Source organism: Puma concolor, chromosome B2 (genome assembly GCF_028749965.1).
Source record: "Puma concolor isolate L17-30 chromosome B2, mPumCon1.1.hap2, whole genome shotgun sequence".
NCBI lineage: Eukaryota > Metazoa > Chordata > Mammalia > Carnivora > Felidae > Puma > Puma concolor.
This window is the reverse complement of record NC_141671.1, coordinates 54359616-54385124: the sequence shown is the minus strand read 5'-3', so window position 1 is coordinate 54385124 and position 25509 is coordinate 54359616. Positions and strand designations below refer to the sequence as shown.

The 25509-nt window shown below is 36.9% G+C and overlaps 1 protein-coding gene across 4 annotated transcripts in view; it reads left to right on the top strand.

Annotated features, from left to right (window-relative positions):
- The window catches only part of COL21A1 (collagen type XXI alpha 1 chain), a 210861-nt gene that overhangs the window by 161000 nt on the left and 24352 nt on the right, over window positions 1-25509 (top strand). For all 4 annotated transcript variants that reach the window (XM_086707105.1, XM_086707102.1, XM_086707101.1 and 1 more), the window contains one exon: window positions 9135-9188. In XM_086707105.1, the coding sequence (XP_086563231.1) occupies window positions 9135-9188 (54 nt within the window). The remainder of the gene's footprint in view (window positions 1-9134; window positions 9189-25509) is intronic.

Genomic DNA, 25509 nt, shown 5'->3' with positions numbered 1-25509 from the left:
ATCAGTTTAGAGCAATATGTGGGGCTTGAACCCATGAACTGTGAGATCATGACCAGAGCCAAAGTCAGACCCTTAACCAACTGAGTCATCCAGGCACTCCACCATTTTGATGTCATCTTTGTTTTTGGTGTAAGCCAGCAGTCCAGTTCCATTCTTTTACATGTTGCTGTCCAATTCTCTCAACATCAGTTGCTGAAGAGACTTTTTCCCATTGTGTATTCTTTGCTGTTTTGTCAAAAATCAATTGACCATGTAAATGTGGGCTTCTTTTTGGGTTTTCTGTTCCCTTGATCTATGTGCCTATTTTGGTGTCATATTCTTGTCCTTTTAATGTAGGATTTTTTAATGTGCTCTCATTCCTGATATTTTGTAATAACTTAACACAGTTGCAGTTGAATTCATGCACCACAGGGTTTTTCTTCATTTTTTCCTTTGTCATCTTGGCCTGATCCTTTTTGTATTGAATCGTTTTGTGATAACTTTCTCTTATTTCTTACATGGAAACTGGTTAAGTTGAGCACTGTATCTCTCATAGGGTCAATAATAGTAAACTTCATTCTCGTAGGAAATGAGCCATTCCATCTAGATTTTTCAAAGGACTTGTATAAAATTGTGCAAATTCCTCTATAGTTTTTAAAAAGTTCTTGGTTCCAGTAATTTGTCTCTCTTTGTTACTTGTTTGAATATTTGTGCTTTCATTTTCTACTGTTTTTTTTGTTTTTTTGTTTTTTTGTTTTTGCTTGATTATATGAGATTGTGGTTTTTCTATTTGTGTTTTTTTTTTTTCACAGAACCAACATTGTAATTTAATTATTAACTTCACTGATTTTTCCATTTCTGGTTTTTGGTATGTTTTTTGTTTTTGTTTTTTTGTTTTGTTTTTTGTTTTGTTATTACATTTATACTACTTCCTAACTTCTTTCTTTTTTCTTATATTTTTCTAGGTTTTACAATTGGGAATTGAATTCATTTATTTTCATTCTTTTCCTATTTTTTGCTTCCAGTATTTAAATTATACGTATTCTTTTTGATTATTTCTTCAATTGTATTCCCTTGATATTAATGTGCAGTGTTTTCTCATTAATGCTACTTTTAGAGGGGCACCTGGGCGGGTCAGTCACTTAGGTCTTGATTTCAACTCAGGTCATAATCTCAGTGTCATCAGATCAAACCCCGTGTCAGGCTCTGTGCTGAGCATGAAGCCTCCTTGGGATTCTCTTCCTCTCTCTCTGCCCCTCCCCTGCTCTAATATTTATAAGCTATTTTCCACTCTTTGCCCACCTTTGTTTCAAATCTGCAATTAAATATATTCAGGGTTCATCCCCAGGTATATTTATCAGTTATAGTCATCATTGTGGTTTATAGAAGCTGCTTCTATAGTGTATTTCTTAGGAAATGCTTGTGAATACAGTGTTCTCTGAATTCTTATGTCTTAACATGTTTTCTATATTCTTGTTAGTTGAATGACAATTTAGCTGTCACTGTCTTGTCACTGACATTATAAGCTCTTGTCTCACTGTTTTTCTTTGAGTATCTTTGAGTTGTTCCTCCACTGCTGTCATGTATGTTGCTGATAGCAACCTAATTATATTTCTTTTGTAAGTGGCTTCAGGTTTTTTTTTTTTTTTTTGTATGGTAACCCAGAGGGTTAAAAAAAACCAAAACAACAATAACAACAACAACAACAACAAAACACCTTTATGTGTAAAGTCTGATAGCATAGTTTGTCCCAGAATTAAGAATTTATTGCCCCAGAATCCTTATAATAAAGTAGATCCAGGACTTCTTTTAATTTTGGAGTATTCTCTTGGATTGTAGTTTTTTTAATTTTTTAAAATGTTTATTCATTTTTTCAGACAGAGAGAAAGAGACACAACACAAGTGGGGGAGGGGCAGAGAGAGGGAGACACAGAATCTGAAGCAGGCTCCAGGCTCTGAGCTGTCAGCACAGAGCCCGATGTAGGGCTCAAACCCCCAAACCACGAGATCATGACCTGAGCTGAAGTCGGATGCTTAACCGACTGAGCCACCCCAGCGTGCCTCTTGGATTATAGTTTTAAATAGAAGTTCTATTACATTATTTTGATTTATATCTTAAGGACTCTAATTTTGGATGTGTTGCGACTTCTTTGACTCTGTTCTCTCCTTCTGACCCTTATTATCTTTTTAAAAAACTCATTTTTATTGGGTACGTTTAGTTTTTTTCCCCCTCAGTACCTTTAAAAATATTAAATCTATTCTCCCTTGTTTTCAGGTAATTTAATCATAATATCTGAGATTATTTTGTGTTGTCATTTTTTTTTCCTTACATCTGAAAATGCTTGTGTAACATTAATCCAGGTTATAGCATTTGTTGCAGTTTTTTTTTTTCTGCTTCATGTTTATTTTTGTATGAGGGAAATTGACTGAAACGTTTGGGTTCTTATTTTCTGTTTTTCACTTAGTAGTTTTGTTTGAATATTGTCTGCAGATTCTTCTCAATTTGAAATGTTTTATGTGTATGTGGACCTACAGTAATAGGGGTGTAAAAGTTTGAGCAGCTTACTAGGCTTCTTAATTCTAGAGCATCTCCTTTTTATGTATAGTGAAGTTAGCTTTTTATTTAATTATTCTTAATTATTTATCAGAGTGGGGGACAGGGGCAGAGGGAGAGAGAGAATCTTTTTTAATGGTTGTTTATTTTGAGAGAGAGCGTGAGTGAGGGGCAGAGAGAGAGGGGAACAGAGGATCTGAAGCAGGCTTTGCACTGTCAGCAGCAAGCCTGATGTAGGGCTCGAACTCATAAACCATGGCATCATGACCTGAGCCGAAGTTGGATGCTCAAGAGACTGAGCCACCTAGGTGCCCCTTGATGTTTATTTAATCAATGGAATTAATTATTGGGATAGGTTAAGTATGCCTTCGGTTGGGAAGGTGGAGAAATGAGAAGTATAATGTGTGCATTTAATTATAATGTGGCACCTTTAAGAGTACATGTCCAGCAAGTAGTTAAATACTGATAACTGTCTCATTTGCAGAGGGGAAGGAATGGGAGAGTGAACAGAATTGGAAGGGACTATCTTAGGTTGTGGGAAAGAGACCCTTTCACTATAAAAAAAAAAAAAAAAAAGGAAGGAAAGAAGGAAGAAATGAAGGATGGAAGAAGGAGGGGGAGGAAGAAAAGAAGAAGAAGAAAAAAAGAATGGATGGATGTAAATTCAGGACAGTTTGTTGGTTTGGTGGCAAGATGTCTAACTTCTCTTTCCTCTAAGGAAGTGTAAATTATCACCTGTTGAGAGGCAGGGAAAAGGGAATTTCTGTTGATTAAAGAACTTTTAGCTCTCTGGAGAATGTGGTACAGAAGAGATTAAGAAAATATAGAAGCTGCTTTGAAGTGTAGTTGAAGCTGGAAGTTATCATCTGGTCAACAGTGGTACTATATTTCCCCTCCCATTGCTATACTTAGAAGCCCAAGAGTGGGTCTGAGGAGGCTTTCCGTTTGATTAACTCAATATTGAGGTTTGCATAAGCAAGTGCTGTGCTTGAACAGTGAGGCAAAGGGATAAGAATCTCAGTTAGCAATTGAAATACTGAAAAATGGCGTCGAAACTGGATCTGGAGAGAAGTGAACACAGGACAGGACACATGATAACAGACACAATTTATGGATACTTCCTACATGCCTGGCTCTTTTCCCAGCATTGTATATGCATTCTCCAATTAAACTCAAAAGTCATTGAACTACAAGTGGAAAAAAGAAATTATCCTCTTAGAGATGAGGCAACTAAAGAATGAGGAGATTAATAATGTGTCCTAGATCATGTAGCCATAATTTAATAACCACTGAAAATGTCTTTCACCAAATTGTTGAAAAATCATGTTATAGCCAAATAATCTTTCTCCAATATAGGAAATGATGATGGAACTATGACCTCTACTATTTTTGTGGTATTTTAGCTAGATTAAAATATTGACCATCTTTTTAAAAATACTCATGTTTTCTAAATGATAATGCTAAGCCATAGCAGTACAAATATGAAAATACCATATTATTTGAAAAAAGTGAAGCCTAAAACAAATCATAAGGTAAAGGATTGTTGAAACCCCAACTTTTTGATGACAATGAAATAGCAAACTTTCATGAATCTTCCCTTCTGTGTCTTGAGATGTGCAAGGTACTTTCACAAAACCTCTTAATTTGTTTTCTTAATAAAAGAATCTTGGGAGTTGGGAGTATTAATGCCACTTAGACATTATGGTCAGATTAATACAGATTAATTAATTTATCCAGAAGTGCGGTCATTTACATGGCAGGGCTAGAATTCCAAGCCTAGTTTATGTGATTCCCCTCTATGCATGATGGGTCCCAAACTTCTTGTCTATTTATTTGGTAACCCGGGAGAAGCTTCCCTAGTCTTATATCTTCAGTATATCCTTTGGTATGGTAGAGATTTGTTTACAAACTAAGAATAAACCATGAATTAAGATCAAAGTCAAAGTATTTAATAACAAAGTAAGGAACTTCCTCAAAATTAAATTATATTTTAGTGGTCACACACCTGATTTTGAGGGTTGCTATGACCACAAACTAAATTATTCTCCATTCTTTTAATTTTTTTTTTTGTGGGTAAGTACCAGTGACCACAACATGAAAGGAAATACACATACAATGCAAGTTTTATGTATCTGTTTTTGGTTAAATTTCCTTCCTAAAAATAGCTGCTTTTTGTGGAATAAATCGTCGTTGACATTAGCTGTAGAAATTGGATTTAGGGATAATGTTTAGCATAGCATCTTTTCAGTTATTTTATATCAAATAAGAAGTTAATAATAGAATGCAAAATGATAGATTAGAGCTAGGGGCATTTGTTTTCCACCAGCCAAACAAATTAGCATGTGTCAGGTTCTCCAGGTCATGAAAGCAATCAGATGATCAGGTTACGTCACAATACTGCACTTCACAGGTTAGTTGTGTACTGCATTTAATTATTTTATGGAGAATGGCTCCAAAGAAATCATCCTTCATCTCCCAATGAAACATTATTCAGAGAATCAAGAGCATACTTCTAGGTAAAGATTATTTGTCATTGTCTTATGATAACCAAACTCCGTAATTTCACAACAGCGAGTGCTATAGTGCTGTGAATAAATGTTTCTCCCCATTTCCTTTATCCTTTTGGAATCAAGTATTTAAGAATAAATAGCCAAGTCCTTCTTCCTTCATATGCTCTTTAGTTGTTTGTAAAGAAGGGGACATAAAGCTTTACATGTAGTCATGCGTTTCATTCAGCACAATTCTAAATATTGTAGGTGATAAAACACTCATGTAGATATGTTCCTTGCCTTCAAAGAATGTACAACTCAGGAAAACAACACTTCCATAAACAAGATACCTGTTGAACAGCATAGCCATCATAAAACTCAGTGCCAAGTGTAAAACTGTACAGTGTCATTATAGTTCACACAGAGAGGTGTTGGTAAGCGAAACCAAGGATGTATAGTCTCTTGAGATGTGGGCTAGAGCAGTGGTCCCAGCGGCCACCGCCCAGCACTTTCTGGGAACTTGTTGGAAATGCCAATTCCTGACATCTACCCCACACCTATTGGATCAGAAACTCTGGGGTGAAGTCCACAATTTTCAGTCTAACAAATTCTCCAGGAGATTCTGTTGCAGCTAGTATGAAAATCACCGCTGTAGATAATAAAATAGTGATATTCTATTACTATTTATTATCTAGTGATAGATAATAAAATAGTGATATTTTGTTCATATGATGATGTATCATTATGTTTAAGAAGTAGGAATAGAAAGAAAATAAATCCTCAAATAATTTGGGGACTTAATTATTGATAATCCTTGATGATGATTAGTAAGTTTTTAAAAAACCCTCTGCTAATTAGAATAAAAAAATAAGATGAAGTCTTCAGAGTAGTAAAAGGAGATAGTTTTTTGTCAGCTAAAGTAGTCATGTAATTCCAGATTACTTGTTTCTCCTATTTGACAACTGCCCTCCTCCCTTTATATACAGAAGATCTAAACTACAGATTTGCTTAGCAAGTCACATATGACAGTACCTGGAAGTATGGGAAGGTAAGTGGCCTAATGATTTAAAGATACACCATGTCCCTCACATCATCAGAGTCACCTGGGTGTGTTAAAACCGACTGCTGGGGACGCCTGGGTGGCGCAGTCGGTTAAGCGTCCGACTTCAGCCAGGTCACGATCTCGCGGTCCGTGAGTTCGAGCCCCGCGTCAGGCTCCGGGCTGATGGCTCAGAGCCTGGAGCCTGTTTCCGATTCTGTGTCTCCCTCTCTCTCTGCCCCTCCCCCGTTCATGCTCTGTCTCTCTCTGTCCCAAAAATAAATAAATGTTGAAAAAAAAAAATTAAAAAAAAAAAAAAAAACCGACTGCTGGGCTCCACCATCCAGAGCTGCTGATTTGTTAGATCTGAAATGTTGTGTTTTGAAGTTCTCACATGAAGTGAGGCTGAGCTGGCTGATGTGGGGGGATGAATCGTCCTGTTCATCTTAATGTTGAGTTTAGATGTAGTCATTGTAGGATTTCTCTGTTTTATTAAGTCCTGACAAATCCCTTTTCTTTAATTTTTCAGAGTTGGTAACCTATAGCTTTTAAACTTAGTGGATCCTACATATATCCTTGTTTCTCTGATATTTTCATTAGCTTTTCTGTAGAACCATCAGGCCAGCAGCACTCCCCCTCCCAATGTGGTTAATTTACAGGAAACATCATTCTTTGCTCCCTCTGTCATCACTTGTCAGCTGGTGTTTGTAAATAAAATTGGAACAGATGAAATATTTGGCTTTCGCTGATATTTCACTGGGCCTATGAAATGCAAGAATTCATAAAAGTGGGAGAACACTGGTTACATAAAGTGAGACGGTTGAGTTTTTTTCCTAAGTGCTGATTATGTTAGCCAGGTTCTTCGTTTTGTGGTTCGTTTTTTACAGTTTTGGGAAATTCATTAGAATCTGAAACTCTGGAAAACAATGTTGGCATATGCATCGGTACGTGTATTCTGAGACTCTTTACCCTTAGATCTGTTTCCACTCAGGCATTTGAAGCATTTACAAGAAAAATGCTTTTGTTTTACTTTCTTGCTCTCATGTAGAATGAAATGTTTTTTCTGGTATGAAGGAAAGTGTGGCATAATTGCAGAGAACTTTGCTTGTTATGATGCAACATTTGGCTGAACAGAAAACAAAATATGGCTCCTAATGACTGTTAGGTTTCAGAAAGCCTAAATGTTTGAGGGTGTGTCTGTCTGTGTCTGTGTGTGTATTTTAGGAGGCTTCTCCCCCACTACCCCTTATTTGTGTCTCGGCAGTTTAATAGCTGTATTGATCTGTAAATGTTACATATGTTATGAATAAATTCAGCTAATATTTATTTTTAATTTTTTTTTTCAACGTTTTTATTTTTTTTTTATTTTTGGGACAGAGAGAGACAGAGCATGAATGGGGGAGGGGCAGAGAGAGAGGGAGACACAGAATCGGAAACAGGCTCCAGGCTCTGAGCCATCAGCCCAGAGCCTGACGCGGGGCTCGAACTCACGGACTGCGAGATCGTGACCTGGCTGAAGTCGTACGCTTAACCGACTGCGCCACCCAGGCGCCCCAGATTCAGCTAATATTTATAAGCAGAGTGTCAGATACTTTTGTATACACTGGCATTTTGGGAAAAAGTTTGAGGATGCTAAAAGGTGGATGTAAAATAAGATGCTTAAATAATTTGAACATAGTAATTTAAAGGCATAAAACTGAAAACTAGGATAGTTTTTATAGCTACCTAAAAATAAGCATTTTAAACATATAAAATGTTTATTTTAAATAGGTAGATACTATGGGGCGCCTGGGTGGCTCAGTTGGTTAAGTGTCTGACTTCAGCCCAGGTCATGATCTCATAGTTTGTGGGTTCGAGCCCCGCGTCTGGCTCTGTGCTGACAGCTCAGAGCCTGGAGCCTGCTTCAGATTCTGTGTCTCCCTCTGTCTCTGCCCGTCTGCCACTCATGCTCTGTGTCTCTCAAAGATAAATAAACATTAAACTAGTTTTTTTTTTTTAAATAGGTAGATACTAAATGAAAGTGCCAAATAATTTCAAGTAATAGCCTATAAATCCATTTAATGAAAGCTTTATTTGTTTTTAAAATGCAACTGTTGCTTGCAAGGTCAAATTAGAATGATCAATTCTTGGGGCGCCTGGGTGGCGCAGTCGGTTAAGCGTCCGACTTCAGCCAGGTCACGATCTCGCGGTCCGTGAGTTCGAGCCCCGCGTCGGGCTCTGGGCTGATGGCTCGGAGCCTGGAGCCTGTTTCCGATTCTGTGCCTCCCTCTCTCTCTGCCCCTCCCCCGTTCATGCTCTGTCTCTCTCTGTCCCAAAAATAAATAAACGTTGAAAAAAAAAATTTTTAAAAAAAAGAATGATCAATTCTTATAGATCCAAAAGAATATTCCAATTCATTGGGTCCAGTACAACAGAATGATCATTTTTAAAGTAAAAAGGAAGATAAAAATATGAAAGGATTCATTTCACCCTCTTGGTCTTTTTCTAGATTGTCTATATTTTGGTAATTTGTTCTTCTATTGAAATCCTATCATTGTTTCGCCAAATTACAACAAACATCTCCTTGGAATTTCTATTGAAATTGTACTAAATTTTGATTAATTTGGAGACATCTGACATCCTTATGCTATGAAGACTTTATAGCTTCAAAACTATGAAAGAGATTTTCTATCCATAAGGAGGATATGTATCTCCTTTTATTTAGGCTTTTTACCTAATTTGTTAATAGAGATCTATAATTATACATAAAAAATCTTGTATTCTTGTTAGAATTTTTCTTAGTCAAAGTTTTGTTTGCTATTTTATTTATTTAACTTATTTTTTAATTGAAGTACAGCTGACACACAGTGTTATAGACAGTTTCAGGTATACAACATAATGATTCAACAATTCTGTATATTATGCTGTACTCACTGTAAGTACAGTTGCTGTCTGTCACCATGCAGCGTTATTAATAATCTGGAGGTAATTTTTATGTTTGTATCTAATGTGCTTTAATACTCACTTATATATATTTGTTTTATAAGCATGCCTGAAAATAGAATTCTCTATTTTCTTTTTTTATCTTTAAAAGGGAGAAGTGGGACCTCCGGGTGCTCCAGGTCAGGATGGATCACGGGGAGAGCCTGTGAGTATCTTCTTAATTGTGTTCCAAAAGATGAGGTTTGTTTCCTGTCGTGAAATCCTCTAAGTGCTCCTGTCAGATGCCCTGTTCTTGTTCAGTAACTTTCAGTCTGAGATGTCGTAATGTCTCTTTATGGAACACCGTAAAAGAGTGAACTATTTAGTCCTTTTTGCAAAACAGGAAGAATGTTGCCAGCAGACAGTTCCCGTGCAGTATGAATTATGATCACGAGTACTCGCGCCTGTGCAAACAAATGGCTAATACGAACAACAGGGTCTGTTGCTGACCCTTTAGTCAGTGTCACCTTGTCACTGGTTCGCTGTTTCGTAGTCTGCTTTCTGGGATCATGTGTTCAATAAGAATTAGGGTAAGAGGGGCGCCTGGGTGGCTCAGTCGGTTGGGCGTCCGACTTCAGCTCAGGTCACAATCTCACCGTTTGTGAGTTCGAGCCCCTCATCGGGCTCTGGGCTGATGGCTCAGAGCCTGGAGCCTGCTTCCGATTCTGTGTCTCGCTCTCTCTCTGCCCCTCCTCCATTCATGCTCTGTCTCTCTCTGTCTCAAAAATAAATAGACATTAAAACAAAATTAAAAAAAAAAAAGAATTGGGGTAAGAAACATGATGGAGAAACTACGGATTCTGAATCCTCAATATATGTGTCGTTAGCAAGTGCGCCAGGGGACTCAATTTCACTTACAGTCTCCCGCGCCTTTTATTCCTATAACTCCTGGCCGACATTGGCCAACATTTAAAGATCAGCAGGTCTCATTTTATTCGTCAAAGTTACTTATTGTTAGGGAATTTGCAGTTTGTTTTGGGGATAACTAGATTAAGAAATTAAAAAATCGCCAAGATATATTGCAGTTTATCACAGCATGTTCGCGTGAGCCCTCAGAGTCTAAATCCTGGACAGAAGAGGGAGAGAGCAATCATTAAAGCCTCTTACATGGACAGACTGAACTCCTCTTAGGATGCCGCAATCAGGTATTGATTAACTTCTCATCTTGTGTATTATAATGCATTAGCGCAAGTTCTCTACACAGCTACTGCCTTCAAGGAACTTATAATCTAGTAAAAAAAAAAAAAATGATGCAAATCCTTGCCAACCTGCGGCAATTTTTAGTAAATGCCAAGTAGGGATTTAACATGGAATCTGAAGGCCAGGGTTTAAAGATAGTTTCTGCCACACTCCAGCTGTGCAAGCTTGGCTAAATCAGTTTGCCTCTTTGAAAACTTTTCTCCTTATCTGTGAAGTGTGCATACTTAACCATACCTACTTTGCTGTGTTGTTGGGAGGTTTACATAGGAAACATGAAAAAAAAATGTGAGAACATTGCACAAATGCATGGAGTTATCTCAAGTGCAGAAGCAGTATGGAAAGGGAATCTTGTATCATGAGAAATATTTACCAAGGATTTGGGGCTAGATTTTATCTTGAAAGGGTGACTGGGAAAGAAAGGAAGACAAGAGGGAGAAAGAATATTAGTAAAGGCACACAGGCTGGGATGGTTAAGTGTGTGCCCAAGAAATGATGAAATGATTTTTTTTTTTTTTTTTTTTTTTTTTTTTTTTTTACTGTTTATTGAGAGAAAAGAAGAGAGAGAAAGAGAATCCCCAGCAGGCTCCACAATGTTAGCGCAGAGCCTGATGCAGGGCTCAATCTCAGGAACCATGAGATAGTGACCTGAGTGGAAACCAAGAGTGGATGCTTAACCGACTGAACCACCCAGTGCCCCATGATGAATTGATCTTAATGAGGTCCTGAGGCTGCACTGATAGGTCCTTACTGGGCGGTAGGAAGTGAAGTTGGGAAGTTGGATAGAATCATAATATGGAGATCCTCAACTCCAATTTGGGAGAGAAGTAATTCGGGAAGTAAACTTTTTTCACTTGCCATGGAAGTGACATGAGAAAACAAGAGTAATGTGATATAAAATAGTGCTTTAGAGGCAACTATGAGCTCCTGATAGATTCAGGATGGATTGAAAAGAGAAGAGACTAGAATCAAGACGTCAATTTGCTAACTATTTTGACAGAATGGGCATGGGCAAAATAAGGCCTCAGGGTGTGAATTGGAATGGAATGTGAGCACCGGATGTCTGACTCATAATTTTTATTATTAAGGAAGAATTCTAGGAGTTGGTAACTGGATATGAGAGTGGGTATGTTTATTTGTTCTTATTTCAAACAATATAAAGTGTGTGTGTGTGTATGTATGCACGTGTGTGAGCACATGTGCATGCATGTACATGAACACGGGCAGGCCAAGGGAAGACAGACAGGTGAGAGAGAGAAAGTTCAAATGGAAGAGGAGAGGGAAATAAGAGACAACTGAAATGAAAAACAGGTTATAATTGGAGTGTGTTTTAAGTCTTTGAGTCAGTTATTTGGAATTGTGACTCTTCCCACAGAAACAATGTTAGAAAGGGTAGACTGACCAAGTGTAAATGTGAGCAATTATGCAGTGTGAGTGGCATATATTTACTTTAAAAATAATACTGTTGGGATCCTGTTAATTAAGCCACATAGGATAAATAGGAAATTAGGGGCCCTCAGGGGCTCTTTTCCTCTCCCAAGGATGCCTGTTCCTTACAGCAGCCAGAAGCAGATGCCCATCTGTGTTTTCTTGTGCCCTGCCTGCTCCCACTTTGTTCAAGATTTACCTTCATCTAGAACTTTTGCACTTTTCCATCCCAGGCAACATGGCCCTTCGGATTTAAACCTTTTCTTTCTTTGCTCCCTTCCTGTTTTCACTGCGTTCCCAGAATGTATACGGCATTGGTTTTAGTGAGAGAAACACCGGGACTGCCCATGGAGCCGTACAGACTCGCAGGGGAGGTAGACAGTAAAGGGATAAAGAAACAAGAGCTAATTACAAAGTTCCAAGGCAATCAAGGTGCTGGGGCAGGGAATCATGGTAGTGGGACGGTGGAAGTATCTGGAATGTAATCTCTTCTAAACCAGAGACATAGAAGACTGGGAGTTACCAAGTGTAACTCTTTGGACTCTCTCCAGTTCTGTCCCACCAGATCAGGGAAGGCAAGAACGGTCCCTACCCCTCCTCTCCCTCTCTTTCTCTTTCCTGCAAACCTCTGGAGAAGAAGCCAGGATTCCCAGGCCAGAAGACATATTCTCGTAGGAAAGCAATTAATAGATTAAGCATCTAAAATTGGCCCACGTTATCTGGATAGAATTCTTGTGATGTGTATAATTTTACAATAAAGAATGTAATTACAAATTATTCCCTTCCTTTGGCCATTAATGAAAACTTGGTTGTTAGAAGTAACATCCTGGGAAGATTGATCTTTACGATTTGTGGAAAAGCTTTGAAAACAGGAGAAAATGAAAATTTTTATATTTGGTAATGCAAACAAATGAATATTCTTCCATTGCATGTGGATGTGGGTTGTAAGTATTTATGATGAATGATTTAGCCCCGCTAAAAAGGACATGTTCACTTTGTTTTATAATGTGGCAGCCAAAAATTAATGGAGCTTAAATTGGAAGGGCAGAAGCTCTTAGAAAAATGCTTTAAAGCTAATTAAACACAGCTTGTAGCAGCCAGATCATGGTTCATCCCTGTAAGCAGATTGATAAATATGAACCCTAATTCCTGGAATTCAAATTTAGGACAAAGGCTATATTTCATTGGGAAAAGATTATATTGTCTAAAGTATAATTACATTCAAATGCCCATACTTTGAATTTTAAAGTCTAGTATAGGCCAATTCTAATGGTGATTTAGTCCCAAAGGTGATTTACTTTCTAAGTGCCAAATTATACGTACTTAACTTCAACCCAGGTGACCAGATACTCAGTTCTAACACTTGGTGGACATATTATAATTGGTTTCTACCACAGAATGCTCCGTTTAAGGATTATAGTCTGATCATTCATTGTGCCAGACATTATACTATTCCAGGAGAACGTGAAGATTAATTTGTGAGGGCCCTGCCCTCAAACAGTCACACGAGCCAGTAGATAGTTTAGCAGAAATGTTAAGGAGTTAGGCACATGGGGTCTTGCAAAGTTGAAGAAGATGTGTGTAACACTACATGAGTTTGGGATCATCACTTGGCCCAATTCATTCTTCTTTTCTTTTTAATAATAGCATTATTGGGATATAATTCACATACTGTACAATTCACTTGTTTAAAGCACATAGAGATACATTCCTAAACAAGCTAGTCTCTTGGCCAAATCCTGGAAGATAAATACGAGTTGTCTAGTTGTTTGGCCTGGCAAGGCAGGAACCTGTAGCATATTCCACAGTGTCAAAGTAAAAGAAACCATGATACTTTACGAAAAGCTGACACTAGTGCAGGCTGCTTAGGATACATGAAAAGGATGGGATAGAAATAGAAGATGAGGTTGTGGGGGTGGGTAGCGGCCAAATCCAAAAGGGCCCCAAATGTCTCTGCTGTTCGCCCTTAAATCTGACAGCAGTGGGACCTTTTCAAAGGTTTTGAGTAGGCAAGTGAGTTGATCAGAGTTAGAAAGTTTAAAAATTTTTTAATGTTTATTTTTGAGAAAGAGAGAGAGAGTGTAAGTGAGAGAGAGGTAGACACAGAATCTGAGGCAGGCTCCAGGCTCTGAGCTGTCAGCACAGAGCCCTTTGCAGGGCTTGAACTCGCGAACTGTGAGATCACGACCTGAGCCAAAGTCAGACGCTGAACCAGCTGAGCCAGCCAGGTGCCCCAAATTCAGAAAGTTTTAGAGAGGTGATTCCGACAGCAGAAAAGAGAATAGATAAAGGTGAGCTGAGGTAGAGGACAGAGCCTTGCAGCTGTCTAGCTGGGCTGTGCCCCAGTACAACTAGGGCATGAACATTGAGAGTGGGAGGGAGTGGGGTGGGACTGGTTTGAAATGAACTGAAAGGTGGACCAGCAGTGTTCGAGGATCAATTGCATGTGTTACTTAATGATGAAAAAGGATGACTCTCAAAGTTCTACTGCATGGATGATAGCACAGGGAGACCAAGTAATAAATAGGAAAGAGAGCAGGGAGGATAAGTTTGTACTGGGGGAGATGATCATACGATATTTTCACATGGGACTTGCTGGATAATAACAAAGACATTTAAATAGGTGTCCTGTGCTTTGGGTAATGAGAAAAGAATAGACATGTACAAATGGAGGCTAATACAATTCCAATAAGAGATAGTGGGTCAGATTCAAGGAAATTATAGGCGGATTTTGTGAATAACTAGGGTGTACTAGGTTGAAAATGCCCCCCCCCAAGATAATCAGACCCTCTAATGCCTGAAACCGGTAAATGTTATCTTACTTGAATGAAGGGCCTTTGCAGATGTGATTAAACTAGGATATGGTGATGGAGAAACAATCCTGGATTGTCTGAGGGGTCGCTGATACAAGTTCAAAGGTGCTGAGAGCAGAATTAAAGTCTCTCAGAGGCAGAGGTGAGAACGTGGTGGCTGAGGTGGGAGTGATACAGCTACAAGTCAAGGAATGCTGACAGCTACCAGAAGTTGGAAGAGATGAAGAATGGATTCTCCCCTAGAGCTTCTGGGGGGAACACAACCCTGTTAAGCTCTGGACTTCAGACTTCTGGCCTCCAGAAGTGTGAGAGAATAAAATTCTTTTGTTTCAAATGACCAAGTTTGTGGTGACTTTTTTTTTTTTACAGCAGCCACAGGGCAGTAGTACACGGGGGCTTGTTGTCAAATCATTTGTGGAATGGACCCGTGTCAAAAGGCATGTGAGCACATACTGATACCTATCACACACTTAGTAGTAGCACATGTATCGATTAAAACCATTTGGGATTAAAGCACATAGGTAAACAAGTTTCAGTGACAGTTTGGTTAAAAGCAACGCTCCGCAGCCACAGATATCTTCTGATTTAGAAATTTTGCTAAACTGTCAAGTGTTTTTTATTTTTTTTATTTTATTTTTTTTAATTTTTTTTTTCAATGTTTATTTATTTTTGGGACAGAGAGAGACAGAGCATGAACGGGGGAGGGGCAGAGAGAGAGGGAGACACAGAATCGGAAACAGGCTCCAGGCTCCGAGCCATCAGCCCAGAGCCTGACGCGGGGCTCGAACTCACGGACCGCGAGATCGTGACCTGGCTGAAGTCGGACGCTTAACCGACTGCGCCACCCAGGCGCCCCTGTCAAGTGTTTTTTAAACCTTAATGCATGAACTTCTCATTTTTCTATTTTTGTGTCATTCGATTTGGTAACTTTTGGCCCATAGGTCTTGCACGGTTGGAACAGTTTAAATGTCTGATACTTAATATGTTATATATATAAACTGTGCAAAATGTATATGGATTTAAACATAGTTTAAAAAAATTGATGCTATATGAATGTGTATGTATAAAAAATAATCTGCACGGTAAACATACAGTTTAATCCTGTTTTGGTTATTTGGCTTATTTTTTCCCCAGGTTGGTTTTTGATGTCTGTTATGTTCCATTTATTTATCTGTATTTTATTTTCTCCCCTGAGCATGCCATTGTTTTTGTAATATATTATAAAAAAAATTGAGGTCTGGATTGTGAGTGACTTACAGTGTTTCCTTTCTGTTCTGTTTTTAAAATATGTTAAGCTTGTCAGATGACATTTTCATTTTTGTGCCGAGGGATAGAGAACAATCAGATTGCTTCAAGGAATCGTCATGTGTTTTCACAAATCACTCCGATTTTATCTTGGGCAGTTAAGTGGATGGGATGACAGGGCACCAACACACCAAATTCAATTAGTTGAAAAACAAAAACTGGAAACATCCATATTTGACCAAATGAACTTTTAGGGCAAATCATCATGTTGACCAGCTACTTTCCCATGGCCCATTGTTGCTGGCCAAATTATCTGTGGTGTCAACATTTCCACTGCTTTTTTGTCATAGCTCTTCTTGTCCTGCTGCTCAATCCTGATGACGTGCTGTATTTAGGGTAACATTTTTCCTCAGACGGTCTGAGGCGTTTGCTCGCTACTTCTCTCCTGATCAGCCAGCCCCTTGTGGCTCATGGCGAAGATGTGTAAGCAGGGCCTGGACTCCACTCTTTGAGCCAAGATCCCTGGAGCTCCATGAGGATGAGAGAAAGGATGGCACTTTTTCTGGAGCTATGGAGGTGAGCACACGTTTCTAAAATAAGCATGTGTTAAGCCCTTTTTATTCTGGAAATGTTCGCTGTATCATTTTTCTAGGAATGAAGATGTGGTGTTCCCTGTACTATATATTTGAGGACATTGGCTCATAGAGGTTTCTGTTTCCTTTCCTCACGTCTTTCGAAAATTTCTAAACCCCCATGTTGTGCTTGTGTGTATGGTGTAATGTTAGCTGCTGAACTGGTCCAAGTCATCATGTACTTAAGAGACGAGTAGGTGTTTTGTTTAATTGCCTTTTCTCTGGTGTGGTGATTTGACTTGTCATTTTTCTGCTTATAAGCCAAAGACATCCATAAACTTCTTGGGAGAAAGTTAATGTCAAAAGGCTATGGTGGTTTCCCATGTGGAATAATTCACTTTATTATATTAGCAATGTGGAGGTATCCTTATTTACCTACTTGACTGTATTTTTTAATTTATATTGAGAAGGAAGAAATTATTAGGAAGAGAAAAACCCAAGTTTTGTTTTTGTTCCTATTTGATTGGCATTTGAGTAACGAGCTTTTTAAAATATTCTGTAGAGATTTGTAACATCTTTTTCCCACTCTTCTTTCAGGCACCAGGAAGGACACATCCTTGTTATGTGTTGAGTGAAACAAGCTTAACCCGATGTTTCCTGAGAATTTCACATGGCATTTCTTAGTTTCAAGGCAGCTGGCATTTAACAACTTAGAATATTCGAAAAATTGAATTGTATTTATTATTGTAATAATCCCCTGCTGATTCCAGGGTGGGTTATGTTTTAAAACCTGATTGAGAGTAAACCCTTAGAATGAATTTTGAAGTTGGTTTTATCTAAATTAAATAATGTATAAGTCTGATTTATCTGCAGGAGTGATTAACTTTGTTCGGTGATATCTGCAATTTTTTGGTTTCCCAAAATAAGGCCTTTGGCTTTGTAGTGACTATGAAAATATTGTATCTGTTTCTTTAAACATAAAAAACAAATGGCCCATTATCTGTATAAATTAGTTAATAAAATCCCACTAGATTTAACAAAGGATTCACTTAATTCTTTCCATTATAAATGATTCCACTGTCAGAGTAAACCAGACCACCATCAAACAACTTTAATAAAGTGACTTTATGGACTTTAAATTTGGGGGCTCTGTGTTTATGGTACTGATCATTTTTCTGTTGTTCTGAAGAAATCTTTTAAATATGTTCATTGTAAAATTATTGATCAGCATTAAAATGGATTTATTTCAGTCTTTCTCTTGTTTATTTGTTTTCTTATAATTCAAAAAGTCTTTATCGATTTCTGAAATGACAAGAGCGTTGAATGTAATTGAACCTAGGAAATGACGTGTGATTAGTTCTTAGAATGGTTAACATATAATATGGGTAAATAGAATCTTCATGTTGCTTACATAGGCTCACTTCTCACTGACATGGGGATTGATTACATCCACCTCTGGAGAATGGGTGACAGGAAGCTTATATCACCATATGTACAGGATATTTAGTCTAGGTTTCAAAGCTTTCAAGACTTTGACTTTAAAATTATGTTCTTTAGTCATACAGGGGCTGGGGTTGTTTTGTATACTTTTAATCTTGTTATAAGGTATCATACAATACTTTTGAATTAGTCCAAATACATTCTCCATTTTCAAAGCATGAAACTACAGAATTAACAGTGTTGTTTAAGACAAGACATATTTATTTTAATACTGGATTCATGATCCATATTAGTGGCTATTTTAGCAGATGAAATGAGAATGTTTTCCATTCGTTCTATTTTCACAAGTGTGGAAACTAATACATTGTTGATGTGATGTGGAGTGCACACTTTGGTAACTAGATTATTTCATTCTAAACAGCTCTTGTTTTTATATTTTAAGAAATATTTTCAAAATGCTTGAGTGTGGTTACCACATTGAGCACTAGACAAATGTTTGATGTCCCTGAGAACATCAGAAAATCATTTATATTCTCAGTATGTTAGGGTGTGTAAAATACATATGGGGAATATCTGAGAAAGAACACTTAAAAATACTTGTTTATACCAATGTGCATTTTTATTTTTGATGATGAGGTAAGCTCCTAATAAGTAATTGATGGCCAATAGTTCTAGGTACTTAGATGGTTTATAAAAATGATTTCTATAATTTGAGTACTGAGGTGTTCTATTGTTTGAAATGTATGCTTAGTTAAGTCATAACTGCTTTGCTGTTTTAATTTTGGTTCCTTAAAAATGTGTGGCTTTGAAATGCTTTTGGCATAGATAGATAATTCAGGGGTTGTAGGTGAAAAACCCAAGGTATGTTTTAACAAAAGAGTGTATGAATCATGAGTAGACTAGTATTTATGAATATATTCTAGAAGTCATGTAGTACCCTAATGGTTCAATCCAATGTAAATTATCAAATAATATTGGAATATTAATTTCTTTTAATAGTTTTATTAGAACATAGGGACTAGGATTTTTCAGTGAAGATCTCTTGCGGGTGAAGTATAAAGACTGATTTGATAAACTAATACTAAAATCAGGGCTAAAGAGTTTTATGATCTATCAGTTTTAAAAACAATGAATAATTTCTTTGTTGTGATAGAATTTTCTTTCTGCTGGCTACATAAAAAGAGTGCACTTAACTGATGGATTTAGGTGGAATATGGAGAACTTCTGAACAATGGATTTTAAGAATGAAATGACTAACCACACACCATTAGAGAACTTTAGAATTGTTGCAGATTCTTTTTTTTTTTTGTTAATTTTTAGTGTTTATTTTTGAGAGAGAGAGAGAGAGAGAGAGAGAGAGAGAGAGCACAAGTGGGGGAGGGGCAGAGAGAGAGAGAATAAGAGAGAATCTTAAGCAGGCTTCAGGTTCTGAGCTGTCAGCACAGAACCTGATGGTGGGGCTCAAACTCATGAGCTGTGATATCATGACCTGAGCCAGAGTCACTTAACCAACTGAGCCACCTAGTTGCCCTGAATTGTTGCGTATTCTTATTGAGATGTGGAGTCAGGTGTTAATAATTGCTAGCAATCACAGAATGTACAATACTGTATCTGGTGGCTTTAGATGGAACAATTGTTCTCCAGTTAGGAGAAATAGAAAATTGACTCAATAAACATATTGTACAAAGGTTTATATGAAAAGCCTGTGGTAGGTTAAGACTCTTAAATGCCATTAAAGGCAAATGAAGTTAATCATGAAAGGCTGAGTATTAAGAATTTTGATGAAGGGTTAAAAATTGGTGGGGAAATGGTCTATAGTTGTTTTTGACCAGAGAGACATAACATGGATTATAAGAAAATTTAATTGGTAGGTAATCATAAATAAAAAACTCTTTGATGACTATTCTAGCTTAACACCCCAATGCAAATAACGTTCAAGAGTCTTTTTTTTTTTTTCAGTACACGTAGAGCAGTGTTTCTCCAGCTCTGATCCAGAGTACCTTAACCAGAATCTCCAGAGATGGTTATTAAAATTCCATTTCTTGGCCCATTCCAGTCCTAATGTATTAGAATTAGGAACTGAAACCAAGGAAACTGCATTTTTAATGGCTATCTTATGTGTGTCTGATAAAAAAAAAAAAAAAAAAAAAAAAAAAAAAACTAGTGATATTAAAGACTATGATACAGGTTAATCAAAATAGAGAAATATGAAGGTAGTAGAAAGACAAAGTCACCTATTCCAGGAGAAAAATTAATTTTAGTGGCATTAGTAAATGAAAATGAAATTATTATTATCTACCTCATTTTTTAAGGTTCTATGTGCTTTAATATCTTTCTCTGACTAAATAAATTTCAATATTGCCATGAATAATAATATGAAAGTATATTTCCAAATGGATTCAGTATTCTTGGTGTATTTAAAATCATTTATAACTTTTTGACAAAACTTCAGAAGCAAATCTGTCTTGGAAGATAGAGATAAATCTACATGCAACTGAATAAGACTAAAGTTATTTATATGAAGATAGATAAATCCTCACAAAAATAGGAATTTGGTCACTTAAATTTATTTTGTTATAACTTGAATGAAACTTTTGGGTTATTAGTTATCCTAGATATTTGCTTTGAAGAGGCTTATAGTCTTTAAAAAAACAATTTTTAGACCTGATGTGTTACCATTTATTATTTAGAAAAGTTCTGTTACTTCTGTTACAGAGAAATGGAAGAAATGGTGAGGAAGAAATGCCAAATTCCTGTATTTTTTTTTCAAGGAAATTGCTTCTTAAACACAGTATTTATTATTCTTCCCTAGATGGGGAGACTGAGGCCTTTGTCTAACAGTATGTCTTTAGCAATGTGTGAAAAGTTATCTGTGAGAATAACCTACCAAGGTGTGAAAACTAAGCTAACATGTTACCCTCTCAGGTCACAGCAGTGAGTCAGTCTCTGAGGTTGCACTGTACTTCTTGTTATTTTAGTTTTTTTTTTTTTAATTATTTATATTGAGAGGGAGAGAGAGAGTACATGGGGTAGGGGTAGAGAGAGAGAAGAGAAAGAACCTCAAGAAGGCTCCATGCTGTCAAGACAGAGCCCAATGTGGGGCTGGGTCCTAAGCTGAAATCAAGAGTCAGATACCCAAATGACTCAACCACCCAGGCACCCCTATGGGTGTGTGTGTGTGTGTGTGTGTGTTTAGCCCAATAGCCACAACCATTAGAATCTTTACTTTTTTATTTTGAAAAATAAATATTTAGCAGTCGTTTATTGAATGACTTAAATGTGAGGGGAAATAGATTTTTTTTCTGAGAAAGTTTTGAAATGTAAAACTGTGGGCAAACTTTTATTACTTATTGTACATTTAAAAAAATGTTAGTATGAGCGGGAGGAGGGGCAGAGAGAGGAGAGCGAGAATCCCAAGCAGGCTCTGAGCTGTCTGTGCAGAGCCCAATGTGGGGCTCAATCTCACTAACCATGAGATCATGACCTGAGCTGAAATCAAGAGTTGGATGCTTAACTGACTGAGCCACCTAGATGCCTCTATTTATTGTACATTTTATTTTATTTATATTTATGTATTATTCATTTTTATATACCTTAACTTCTCTGAAATAGGCAAAAAAATATAGAAGTTGTGTTGTAAATTTCAAAATCTGCCTTCATTTACCCAAATCCCATCCCCATGCCCAGAGATAACAATCGTTATTCATTTATTAAGATTCTTTCCAAACTTGTGTATACAAATGCATAAACAGAACACATACACATTTTTAAGATAAAAAGTCATGTCTGTTGAAATTTTATTTCACTTCACAGTATTATAAATGTTTTGCCATATCTGGATATTAGAGAATATAAAGTCTATCTTGTTTATAGCATGGATGATGTATTTCATCTAACTTCTCCTATTGATGTTATATATATTCCCATATACTATGCAATATTTTGGGGAAGGATGCATTCCTGTAAGTGGAATCGCTACTTCTAAATATAGCTTATGCCTTTATTACTGATTTTAAGCAGAAATGTCTAGTATTTCACCAAGTATGATGTTTGCATTCGGTTTCCAATGGATTGAGGTTTAGGTTTACCAAGTTCTAGTCTTAGGTTCTTAAGACTTTTTAGTAATGCATGATAAATTGTGTAAAATTCACTTTCAGTACTTTTTAGATAATTTTTGTATTGTTCTTCCTTTAAACTATTAATAACTTACGTGAATGTATCATATGGGTATAGTTCTTAATGTTGAACATTCATTCCATCCTGAAACAAGCCCTGTTAATTCTCTGCTTTTCTAATGCGCTGCTATATTTGACTTACTAACATTATAGTAAATCCATTTGCATTTGTATTAAATTAGATGAGCTTGGAGGTTTCTTTTTTAGGTATTATTCTTGACTGGATTTGTTATTAGGGTATGGTGGCCTCATAATTTGAACTTCAATGATCTCCATCTTCAGTACCCTGGAGACATTTAAATAAATTAGAAACTATCTGGTCCTTGGATTTTAGGTAATATTTCTGTGGTAGGCAAAATAATAACTCTCTTCCTCCCCCTGAGAGATATCTGCATCCTAGTTTCCAGGACATTTACCTTACATTGTAAAGGGACTTTGCAGTTGTGATTTAAGTTCATTGACCTTGAGATGGAGATATTATCCTGGATTATCTGAGTAGGCTCAGTCTAATCCCAAATAATTAGAAGTGGAAGAAGATGGTTGAGAAACGGGTCAAAAAGATTCAACTCCAGAAGGACTTGACCAGCCAGTTGCTGCTGTTGAAGATGGAGGAAGGGGACCATGATCCAAGGATTGTGGTAACTTCTAGAAGCTGGGAATGGTCTTTAATTTATAGTTAGCAAGAAAACAGAACACTTTGTTTGTTTCCCCCATCCCCCTGAACTACAGGGAATTGAATTGTGACAGTAACCTGACTGAGCAGGAAATGATTTTTTTTACTACAGATTCCAGAAAGGAGTGCAGCCTTGACAAATCCTTGAATTTAGCCCAGTGAGACCCATGCATTACTTATGGCCTACAGAACCTTAAGAGAATATGTTGATGTTCTTTTAAGCCACTAAATGTGTGTAATTTGTCATGAGTCCATAGAAAACATAATTTCCTTTAAGTTTTTTCCTTTCAGTGAATGCTTTTTAGTGTACTATCTCCTTTTTCAATAGGAAAATAGGGACATACATTTTATAAGCAGAGCAAAATTCACAGTGGGCTGAGTTGCACAATAAATATGATTTGGTGTAACAATGTATGCATGTTTAAAAAATAGGTTATAAATAAAAGATACATGGACAACTAATTAGATGTAATTTTCATATAATTGGTTTTTATTTTATTAAGGTTAAAAATTTGTTTGTTTTCATCATCAAACTAGTTTCACCTTTGATGTTAAAAATTTTTTTTGGTGACTTCTATCATATGAAAAATTTTAAAGAGTAATTCAATTTCTCTAAAAAGTGTATAAATTCTAAGCAACTGAGTTGACTGTAAAGGTCTTTGAAAAATTCATTTTCTTTTTTTTCCTTACTGAGAAATTCATCACATTTTGAGTTATATGGTGAAGCTCCATGTACCAAAAAATATGGTCTATATTTTTTAGGTTCTCAGAGGATCATAAATTCTAAAGCAGGAAAAAGTTTTGGAACTACTTTCAAATGGAATTGAATGTGTCTATATGTATACATTCATTTTAACTCACTAATATATTTCACGTGCATGATATCACTTGCTAATAATGTAAAGGGACAGGTTATTTTTCTGGATTCCTGGGTTCAGGGTGGTTATGTAACCTTCCCATGATGTGGGTAGTGCAGAGACCGTCCCTGAGTCTCTGAAACCTGTCCATCTTCTCTTCTGAGTTTTTAGGTATGTTAATTTGTTAAACATTTGTCTCTTTTTTTGTGTTGTCCCTCAAAATGATACTTGTACAATAACAAAGTTGTTTAGAATATCTTTTTGGCCTTTAAAAAATGTAGAGGGGTGCCCAGATGGCTCAGTCAGTTGAGCGTCCGTTGGCTCAGGTCATGATCTCCCGGTCATGGGATCGAGCCCTAAGTTAGGCTCTATACTCACCATGGAACCTGCTTAGGATTCTTTCCTCTCTTCCTCTTCTCATTCTCTGCTTGCTTGAGTGTGCTCTCTCTCTCTCTCTCTCTCTCTCTCTCTCTCTCTCTCTGCGTCTCAAAATAAATATACTGTTTAAAAAAACATAGAAATACTTTTAGATGTCAAAGAAAAATGCCTGTAACATTAAGCAACTTTGTACGGGGCTCCCAGATCACTTTTTCCTTCTGATAATATCCCTGTTAACTTTTTATGTCAAACTGGTGACATTTTCTGTTGTATATAAACATGAGTATCCCAGAAATATTTACCAAAGCATTTTTCTGTTGAAATGACTTATCTTTGGATACTTTGGGTCCAGTCCCATGTGGGTCCTGATCTGTAGGCTAGGGAAGAATAAATTCATCCAATGTTACTCAGATTACTTTTTTCCCCTTGATGATTAAAGGCAGTTGTAAAACTGTGTTAAAGTATTCAGGGACATAGTAAAGCTGGTGATTTCCTTATTATGGGTTTATTGCAAGTATTTATATATTGGTTTCTTTTAGGTTTGGCAGCTATGTTTGTGAGTTACTTGTCTTTAGACTTCTCTTACCACAGAATAATCTTTCGTACATCATTCATAGTGGTCTGTCAGTTAGTGTGGAATTTTATGAAAGGATTGAAAACCATGAGGATCAGATGAAAATCTATTTGAAACTTTTGGTTATATTTTTTTCTGAAACAATTGTGATGAACTACATATAAATGTTTAAAAAGCAAAAGTCCTAAAGTTAGCCAAACAGGAAAAGGCGCAGTTAATGGATGAGGGGCAATCCCATCTTGGCACCCCCAAGGGGAAGCCTTAGATTGCTGGAATCAATCATGGGTATACTGGGAGATTTTGGAAACAAAGGTAGAGAAAGGTGGAAAGACAAAAAAACAAAACAAAACAAAAACCCAACAACACAACAAACAAACAAAACATCCTGCATTGGAGAAGGAGGACAAAGTTTGAGACATGGGAGAGAATTGACTTAATCTATTTCACAACTTTCAAAGGTCAGGGAGGAGCTGTGAAAAGACAGTCATGAAGATGTATTCATTAATGTGCAGCATTGAGCTGAGCACTTGTGAGAGTTAATATAATGTACCAACTCTGTGATGCAGATCCCATTACTTTCATCATATAAAAAATGGGAATACTAAGATTCCACAGTTTAAATAACAGGCCTGGAGTCCATCAGCCACCGGCTAATGGGCTGGCTGACTTCATTGTCAAAACTTGTAACTGCTTCCACTATGCTTTTTACTAATAATCATAATAATCATTGTGATTTTTTGTAGCTAATAAGAACAATACTTTCAACATAGGTGCTTTTTCTTCATGAATCTTTAGGAACAAACACATCACTTCTTGATGTAATAGAAAACATAACATGCTTCTAATATATTGATAATTGTATATTAAATATCTCTACCACTCTACAAATTTTGAAAAATACCATTAATGGGGGTGCCTGGATGGCTCAGTGGATTAGGCGTCTGACTCTTGATTTCAGCTCAGGTCATGATCTCACAGTTTGTGAGTTCCAGCCCTGCACTGGGCACTGTGCTGACAGCTCCGAACCTTCTTGGGATTCTCTGTCTCCCTCTTTGTCTGCCCCTCCCCTGCTCATGTGTGCATGCATGCACACTCTCTAAATAAATAAAAACTTCTGAAAAACACCATTAACAGG